Source organism: Hippoglossus stenolepis, chromosome 5, assembly GCF_022539355.2.
Source record: "Hippoglossus stenolepis isolate QCI-W04-F060 chromosome 5, HSTE1.2, whole genome shotgun sequence".
NCBI classification, from domain to species: domain Eukaryota; kingdom Metazoa; phylum Chordata; class Actinopteri; order Pleuronectiformes; family Pleuronectidae; genus Hippoglossus; species Hippoglossus stenolepis.
The window spans coordinates 4,042,321-4,052,384 of record NC_061487.1 but is presented as its reverse complement, the minus strand read 5'-3'; the positions used below and the strand labels follow the sequence as shown (position 1 = coordinate 4,052,384).

General features: G+C 39.0%; 1 protein-coding gene across 1 annotated transcript; it reads right to left on the bottom strand.

Annotated features, from left to right (window-relative positions):
• Positions 1-481: 481 nt before the first annotated feature.
• LOC118110185 (centrosomal protein of 41 kDa-like) lies at positions 482-9,628 on the bottom strand. Its single transcript, XM_047340065.1, has 11 exons — positions 9,596-9,628; positions 8,630-8,693; positions 5,953-6,000; positions 4,970-5,031; positions 4,572-4,641; positions 4,306-4,450; positions 3,319-3,464; positions 3,169-3,236; positions 2,930-3,044; positions 2,206-2,412; positions 482-865 (listed from the first exon to the last, which is right to left on the bottom strand). Exons 1-11 carry the CDS (start codon positions 9,626-9,628, stop codon positions 735-737), a joined length of 1,089 nt encoding a protein of 362 aa, XP_047196021.1. The 3' UTR covers positions 482-734.
• Positions 9,629-10,064: the final 436 nt, after the last annotated feature.

Here is a 10,064-nt window from a genome sequence, read left to right as displayed (position 1 = left end):
GCTTTTTTGTCTTAATGATCTGAACGACTTCAAATTCATGATTTGTGACACGCACAATTTCTTTATTAGCATTTTTCACCTGTCTGCATTACACCACTGCATTATCCATATTCATACCTGTTTTGGAGGAATTTTAAAACAAAAATAAATACTAAAACTATTCCCATCACTCCCATTTTAATCCTAAATATATCTCATATTGGGTGGAATAAGATGAATAATTACTTTGGATAAAAACAAAAGCTGCAAACATGAAAGTATCATTATAGGAACCTTTAAAGTATCCAGGTTGGTCTCCCTCATAGGGAGGCTTTAATATTTTTAAAAATCAAATTTTCAAATTAACCAACAAAATCATATGATGAGATCAGCTGGTTAAAGAAAGTTAGGCTTGATTTTGAAAACACAGAATGATCACAAAAATGGAGAAGTCCATATTTTAATAAAATTCACTTCATTTTGATTGTGTTAGTTTAGTAAGAAGCCGAGCACAACGGAAAACAAATCACCAACAAAACAGACATTCCAAGCACATCCTTCATGTCATGTCAACATTCAATGTTTGACGCTGCAGAAATCAAACTATAACTCTTTTAGGAATGTCATAGTGATGGAGCTAGGCATAAAATCTCCACAAGTGAAGATGGAGAGTGGGGTTCTCTTTGTGAATTATTTTACCAATGATTTGGTTGGTCGGAGGTATGTTTAGTTCTGTGTATCTGTGTGGTTGAAGGTTATTTCCAGGGTTGACTGCTTTGAATCCTGGAACTGTTCCTTCCAGATGCAGAGGAACTCAGTCGACTCCCGGCGCCGGATGTGTTGGAGCGGGAGCTGAGGGTCGACATGCGGCTGGATATGCTGCTCTCTGTGAATGCACACACAAACACTGGTGAGCAATATGAAAGGAAATGAATTAAAAACATTTGTCAGTCTTCTACCAAGTGGAAATATGTTTTTGATTCATGTTTAATTTGCCTGATGTAAGGGAAATGTAACATTTTGATCATGCACAATGAAATCATGTTCATCTCCCCTATAATTGATCATGATTGAATCTTATACAATGTAACCCTGATCGTGCTGAATCCTGTACAACTGAATGAATCTTGGCCTGATTGCCTAAACTAAGGTGTTGTTGCCTTGATGTCATCAGAAGATCCTGATCTTTGGCTTAGAAACAACCTCAACAAGAGGGAGAGGAACCAGCCAAATGTATAAAGAGAAAACAGCTTCCCATCGGTGTGCATATTACAAACCAACCTTTGACTTGTGCACCATGCTCTGAGCATTAAATGTGACAATACTGTAAGAGATTTGTGTCTCGTTCCTCGTTGTCAGAGTGGGATTAAAGAATTGCCACGACACCGATAATAGCGCGTGGACCAAAATTCTAGGTCTGAGTCAGAAGGGAACTCAAAAATTAGGTACATGAGTTGTCATCACTTATAAACCTGTTACCACCCAACAACAATCAATAAACAAAGATTTAGATGAGGTCATACCATGTAAAAAGGACACCATAAATGAACGGTTGGATGAACCGAAATAAGAGTTTAATTGTAAAAGAAAAGCCGTAAAGGAACTAAGTTAATGAAACAAAAGATGACGAAGTTGGCCATCGCACCCAGCGCTTCTCCCTAAACTATTAAACTCAATCTAAATCAAAACCAAAACAAGAAAACTAGACTATTGGACATCTCCAACTCAAACTAGAATATGCTGCTGCTGTGTGGATTGATTCAAAGAGCGAGACAAAGAGAGACCACAGGCTCTCCTCCTCCAGCTTCTTATCTCGTCTCTAACTGTGAATGGGCCCCAGGTTCTGCAAAAAACTACAAGTGGGTTGTTTAAAAAACATAAAAACATAAATCCACATTCTGACTTCAAAGCACCTGAACACATCAAAGGTAATAATTTCACAATGGGATCTTCCAAGGAGCATGTAAATGCCAACCCATAAATCAACACTTGCATTTAAACCCAACATATACACACACACACACCACAAAAAAAACTTGCATAACTATATAATAACTTTTTTTATTTTACTCACATTTAGAACCAAACTACTTCTTTTTTTTTCCAGCAAAACTTTCTGACAAATTGCTATTTTATTAGTAAATATACCTAAACCTAAAAGAGTACCTTATCCTACCATACAATCAAATTTTCAATTGAAAAAAGGGGTTGTTAGTGTGGTCTTACTGTTACTTGGGATGAGTATCTCCTCCAGCTGCTGCTGAATCTTGGTCAGCTCATCTGATGTAAAGCGCCTCCTCATCTCTGCCACCTGCATCTGCTGCTGCACAGAAGTCTTCTTCCACTTCGACGATGTGGGAGACGACAGGCAAGCGGTCGGGATGGAGCCCGTCGTCAACCCCTCTGGAAATTTCTGAGCGATTACCTTGAGACCTGGGAGAGGAAAGTGATTCAGTCATTCCGAGCAACGTGAACTACTGGAAAAGGCGGCTGGTGCCAAGACAGCTGGTGCTAAACTGTGTCTGAGGAACGCTGTGATCAAAAGCCTATTAGAGTTTTCAAATATATAAATTACATAGATATATAAATCCCAAACTGTTGACTCTACGTCAGCATTGGCCCTGCAAGGTCCAAGATGATTTGATACATTATGAGCCATGTTAAACACATAAATCTAGATTGTTCTCACAAAATTAGTAATGAGTGATATTAAAACCAGCATTCATGCATTTCATTACAGTCATGAGCAGTCATATAATTAGGTTTACAGCTCAAAAATAAATTTAAGTGTGCAGTACCTCTTTATATTCCTTTACATACTCATACATGAGTTATTTAACCGCAGAAATGTAAGCTCCAGCACCTCTAGCTACTACAACCACAGAATGGTAAAAAATATTCCCTATGATTTAGAAAAAGTGTGAACAACTTAAATGAAATGATAACTTACCTCCAGACAACATAAACAGATTCTCGACTCCTCGCTGACACATGGTGGTGGCTGCCTGGCTGGCTATTCTCTCATCCTCATCATACACAATGATGAACTTCCCTGTTGCGTTTTTCTAAACAGAGTGTGGGTTAAGTTCAAACAAGACAATAATCAGTTGTACCTGCAGGTCAGTTGTTGTTGACATGGAAAAGTATCTAAAGTGAAAGTGTTTAATGCCAGTTTGTGTTGAAGGATACATATTCCAGCACTTCTTTGGAGAAAGGGTTCATTGTTCGAGACAGCTGGGCGATCGGGAAACTGTGTGCTATAAGAAAGACAAATGATAAGGATGTTAACATTATTCTATTTGGCATAAAGAGCTTGATGATCATTTTTCTGCTACATACCGCTGATGATGTGACAGCTGTTGTATTGGTCCCGGTCACGCACGTCCAGCAGCAGGTAGGGGCAGTCGGGGTAGGGCTTGTCAGCGTCTTTGTCCATCTTCTGACTCTTCATGGCGAGGCTCAGCTCTCCTACACCACTGACAATGCTGTGAGAGGTCAAAGGTTAGGAGATTGTATTTTTTAGTCTTTATTCCTTTGCGTATATTACCTACGCCAAAGAGGTTATGTTTTCGTCCGTTTTTATGTCCTGGGCCAGTTATGAAGACCTCCTACTCAGCTGATGTCCTCTGACCTGCTACAGTTTCACTGTGAACTGAACCTATTTTTATTCTTATCTGTGCCTATACACTGAATTGTTTGTGGCTATCGCCAAAATATCAACACTAACTACGACATCATCACTAATACTTTTCTCAAATTGTTGAAATCTTTCTTCTCTGCAGCTGCATGAGATTCATTAAGCGCCTCCTGACTCCTCTCTCTCTTCATGCGGACACACAGACAAACACAAACAGTGACATCGGACACATGTAAAACCTCATAATTTGGTCTCAACTAACACAAATGACATACGTGATTTCTTCAAATGTCTTGTATTGTCCAGTTAACAGACAAAAACACAAAGAAATTCAGTCTACTGTGATATCTGATTGGTGTTTTTACTAGAAAAGACTGAAATGATGAATTGATTATCAAAATACATTTCTTGCATCAGACTTTTTGAGTTGCAGCTCTTATCCAAGCTTAAAAACATGGCCCCCATTCCGCGTTCTCGTGCGGCACTGAAGGCGGTGGCGAGCAAAGCTCCGATTCCGCATCCCCGCGCAGCAACTAACGCCGGGTTTACACAGGACGCGGAAGTGCTGCGCTGCGGCGCGCAGCGCCAAGGAAAGCCAGGCCCTCATCATCCACAGCATGTTGGTTAAAGGTTGTCCTCCCAACAATGGGTAAAATGGTATGTGAGATATTGAGCGAGGTCTTTCTTACCTTAGCAGCGTTGACCTGGCAGTGTAGCAGTTCTCCCTGGTGTCACCTGCAACATGGGGATCAGAAAGTGGTGACATGTGTAGGGCCCCGTTGGTGTGTTCGGACAAACTCTCCAGGTCTGCATCAGACACCTCTGACAGGGCGTCTGCAAATGAGTGTGAAATCAACAGATTGTCACCCACTGTCAGAGACTTAAACCCAAGTTCAACATGTTTGAAAATGTTTATCAGCCTATTGGTATGACGCTGTAGATGAATAACGTTTACCGTCTGGGCAGTGTGAGTCGCCATCATTCTCACATTCATTCAGGTCTGACACAGAGGCTACCTGAAGTATCTGGTGAGAAAAACAAGTTTGAAACTCAGCAATGCATGTACCATTAAGAAAACCAGTTAAAACAAATAGAAAGTAAAAGTGCATGGACAATGGTATTCTGGTGTCCGTAAATGAAGGTAAATAAACTGAGCTGAATGGTTTGTTAGAGCTGTCTGTGCAGAACTATTCACACAACTAGTCTATCAATTATTAAGTACAGTAAACAGATCAGGTTTTCTCTCTACATTCATTCAGTCATCTCCAAAGTATAGGCAACAAATTAATAGATAAGCACTTGATAGTAAATCCAGCAGGACTTTATTGCAAGGAAATAAAAACTGATTCTTACCAATTTTGCAAATGTAGACACCTTTAACCGCTTAAATACTTCATCTGCACGGTACCTGTAATCTGAGGAAATGGAGAATAAAAAAACAAACAAAGGAAATAAAAGACCAATATAAAAAAGGTAAATGTTGCCTCACAGCCCTGACAGTCTTGAAATACCCCATTTAGAATGACCATGATAGCTGAAGATGATGACTTTGGACCAAGAGTCAAAAAGTCTGACCACAGGTATAACAAGCTGCAATAACCGTACTACACACTACTAACCCGAGTCTTCCAGTTCCTCCTTCTCCTCTAATGCTTCATTGAACCTCAGCTCTAACCTGTCTACTCTCATGATACCTTCAATCCACAGCTGCCACTACTTCCCCCACATCAGACTCCTCAGACTCAGTTCTATCCCTGCACACTAGCTCACACTTGTTGGTATCCAACAAGCACATCCCCGCAGTCTTTGTCTGGCCACACTTTGTGAATGCTGCAATCCTCCATTGAAGATAGAAGGAATCTCTCACTTATCCCTGAGAAATTGAAGGTCAGGTCAACCACAAATGAACATTTATTCTCTTGCTTAATCAACTGTGGTAGTATGAGAAACCCGAAGATTCTTGGAAAAATTGCCTGCTCTATCTCACATCTATTGAACCAGCTGACAGAAAGAAAGGTGAACTGTGAATGTCAGACTTTAAACGTTGGGTTGGTCATGTACTAAACAGACTGTCGTCTTTATGCACCTGCTTCAGTAATGTGTTATAATCAAACACCCCCTAATGATTCAAGCTTTACTTTTAAGTTAAGTTGAGGTAAGTTAATATTTACCTTGTTATTCAAATTCAAATAAAGAGGAAATGAAACATTTAGACAAAAGCATACAAGCATAACAAAGCCATAAAACATCATAAATGAATATATATAAACCAACAGCCAACAATGTTATTTATTTGCCACTTCTGACCTCCTCTCCTCTTCAAACAAGTTACTCACTTTTTTTAATATTGTCCAGTTTTGCCATGTACTTCGTAAGGCTGCATCCTACAAAACCAAACATAACAATAATGTGATAAAAAGACAGAAGAAGATTTAAAGCAGAGCTGTTTTAGATCTCAATGGTTTATACTAAGGCCCTGAAATTCTTGTTCTACTTGAGTGATGTGTCATTTATTTTCCTGAAGAGGTTACTTGTGATATTAAGGAGCAGAATTGAATAGAATAGAATAGAACTTTATTGTCAACCTACATGGGAAATTGTCTTTGATTAATAAACAAACAAACATAAAACAACAACGGGCAATTAGTAATAGCCTTTCTGTGGATCGGATGTCACTTTTTGGAATTAAGAAAACAAACAAACTTATTGGAATAAACTACTTTTTAAAAACATTTTTAGTTGCTGGAGGAAGTCTGTAGCACCTCCCGGAGCTCAAAAGCTCAAACTGGCAGAACAAAGGATGGGAGCTATCTGCCAGGATAGTATTCCTCGATTTCTTATGCGTCATTCAAGTAAAGAGTTTGGTCAAGGGCTTTTGGAGTTTGCTGACTACTTTCCTTGCCATTGACGCATCCCCGGAAAGCTCTGCAGCTTAAGTGACTGTACCAGGCAGGGAGATGAAAAGTTAAAACACTCTCAACAGCAGATTTGTACACAAGTTCCTCAACCTGCTAACTGACTCCTAGGCCACAGAGTCTAAGGCCCAATCCCATATCACACCTTGGCTTTTGCGCGTTCACGTGTAGGGGTAGGTTGACCAAATACCCCTCCAAACGGAGATTTTTCAGACCCTCACTTCAAACCGAGGGGTACCCAGAAAGCCTTGAGAATCACCGGCAAACTGGGAGAGAGACCCACAAATGTATAATTTTCACCATTAATAAGGATTGAAAAATTACGATAATGATTGTAATATGTTAGTTTTATATCATTTCAATGTATTATGGTCACTTTTTTCACAACAACCTTTAAAAAAAAGATTGCGAGCGCGCTAGCATTAGTATGCTAGCGATCCTTTTTTGCATCAAATCCGGTATTTTAGCATCGACTAGTGATGACGTGTCGGGTTTTCGCGACGACTACTGATGATGTAACGGCCTCTCGAAGGGCTGTCCCAATTCGTAGGGGAAGATTTCAACCACTACCCCGTGTGACTCCGTTTTAAGGGGCAAAATAACCCTTCGAAAACAAGGGGTAGGGGTAGGGGTGAAATCGGATTGGGCCTAAGTCTCTTTTTCTCATGTTTTTTTGATACATGATTCTTGTCTACAATATATAACCTTATGTGAAGTATAATTTAGATCAAAAACAACAATCCAAATGCCGCTCAAGAAGAGGACATACTCTGCTTATTGTGTTAACTAAGTGAAATTGAGAGTGAGATTCATATCTGGTTCTACTGTCCTGTCTATGAGGACAGGAGGGACGCACATTTTAGTAGAATAACCTATCTATCTATATTATTCCATTTTAATTTGACTATTATAATCTGCCCAGCTTTAGTAATTTTAAAATGAAGCGATACAATAATAATCATAATAATAAACTTAATTTATGCAGCTCTTTTTAAAACAAAGTTACAAAGTGCTTTATATGAATAAACAAGGACTAGGTCATTTCTGGACTGAGGCAAATAAATGAAGAGAGTTAAAATAATATCGAAAATAGATGGAATAAACCACCCAACCGTAAAAACAACTAGAAAATCCCTCCCTAGAAATTTTAAATGTGTGCAGCGTGCTTCCTGCCGGGTCCAGAGACTAATTCCGTTTGAGAGAGAGACACAGACTGGCTGGTTTAAGAGAGAGAGAGAGAGAGAATGAGATAGTGAGCGGGTCTACTGGCCCGCTTGAAAAAGTAGAAATCTTTCACCTTTGCAACTGTCTAAGACATCAAATATTCCTTTGATCTATGACTTTATACAGAGCTCCCACTGTTGAAGAGACACCTTGAAGCCCTCAAACAACGTGCGATTGTTCAAAAACAATAAGCCCTATCTCTGAAATAAAAACACCGTGAGAATCCCAAGACTTTGCCGAATGCACAGATATCTTTTTTATTGGTTAGAGTTAAGAAATGTGACCGTGGCTGAAAATCAGCCATTTTCTCACTGGTTCCTTTGATGAAGGCTCCCATTGACTCCCATTCAATTTTTTCCACTGTTTTTCGCAATTAACAAGCGAACCGTTTGGCGAAAGTCTTAGAAAAGCCAGATCACACCGAGCAGCACGTTTTGATGTATTTTTTGTGCATGTGCAACAAAAACTGTCGGACGAAATTTTAGGCAGAATAATGAAGAATAATAATTGTGACAATGACAATAATAACTATGGGGAATAATAGTGTATTGGCATGCATAGCATTACAACAAAGAGGAATAAAATGAATAAAGGGAAGAACTCCCCCAACAATACAAAATATGAATAATAATAACACAGATAGGACATGTTGGCGATCAAACATTGTGCTAGAATTCATTAAATTACAAAGATATGTTTAAGAGGTGATTTAAAGGATGTCAATGAATCCTCTGGGATTGAGTTCCAGAGCTGAGGGGTCCTGACTGCTAGAGCCCGATATGGGATGTTTAACTAACTTTAAACTTTTTGGTGTCTGATGAATCTGTGAGAATAGAGTACGTGAGCATGACAGCTCAATAATTTGAACCTGTACCTGTATCCAATCGGGTCTTGATGTGTTCGTACTTTGGGTTTCTCGGTATTCTTCTTTCCATGTACTAGAAGGAAAAGGACAATGGGGATTTTCACTATAGCTTCGTACACAGAAGTATTTGGTTTATAAACCAAATAATATTATTAACATCTACATAGAAGAACGTAACTGACCAAAGCAAGGTTTAAATTCTTACAGGTGTACTTTGTATTTCTACATCACTTTTACACACATGGGTCAAAAATGACCCAAACAGTATGTATTCACTACGGAACACCTACCATTCATTTCACACAGCTGCTTTTGCACATCTGATGCGTGTTAGTTTTATTTTACAATCCATTACTAGTGAGAAAGAAAAATATGTACAATACTAGCTCCCCTAGCTAGCTTCTTTTCTGGCTAGCTAACCATAGCTAGATCAACTAAATAAATCTCGAAATATAACAGTATATACTTAATACACATTGATTGATATGCATTTGAAAGGTTAGTATGGCTGGTCGAAATCATTTCAGACTTACGGTTGACATGTTAATAAAGATGCTGTATGAAGAACAGGATAAGAAAAGTGAGGAGGCAATTCGTGGTCTTGATTCTGAGTCTGAAATCTCTGATGCTGAGGACGTAAGCTATGTTCCACAGGATCAAGTTAGAGTTGTGGGAGTCATTCAGGGGACTGGATTCCAAGACAAAAGGCTCCTTTGACGACATAGTAGAGACTCATCTTATATGTCATCAAAGGAGCCTTCTCCTAAATGAATGGAAGAATAAGCCATGAAAGAATATAGCAAAGAAACATCCAGCCATGCATGAAATAACACAGGAAATGAATACGTGTAATTTTTGACCCATGTTTTGTATTAGAAGGGGTTTGCATAGCTTGTGTCAAAGGGTTAAACTAATTCAGCACCTACAATTAGCAGGTAAATAAAAGACTTTACAATGTTATTTATCCAACATTACCTGCACATTGCCGATGCCCTGTTTGAGCGTCATCCTTTTAAACCCAAATACCAAACATTACCATTCAAGTTTAACAACCCCACTGATTGTCGGTGCACTTACTTGGACCAATCAGAGAGGCCGATACTCACTCTCCAGAACGCTTTCATTTTGTAAGAGTGGCTAGTTGCTAGGCACGAAGGGACGCTCCACCTTCATGACGTGGTGCATTCACATCACATAGAAATAACCGTAATTATTTTTCGATCTTTTGGAGACAACGATTACAAACCTTTAAGGCGTATACACACATTTCAAGTGTGTACTGGTGTTGATAGAGTATTACGGACAAAATAACACAACAAAAGCATAAATAGATAAATAGAGGGTCTTATTCAAGCAGCATAAATAAGTCCAGTAAAGAAAAGAGTGTCAGGTCATTTCTGTTCATCATGCATTAAAGAGGTTTTACAAATATCTTTCGTTCATT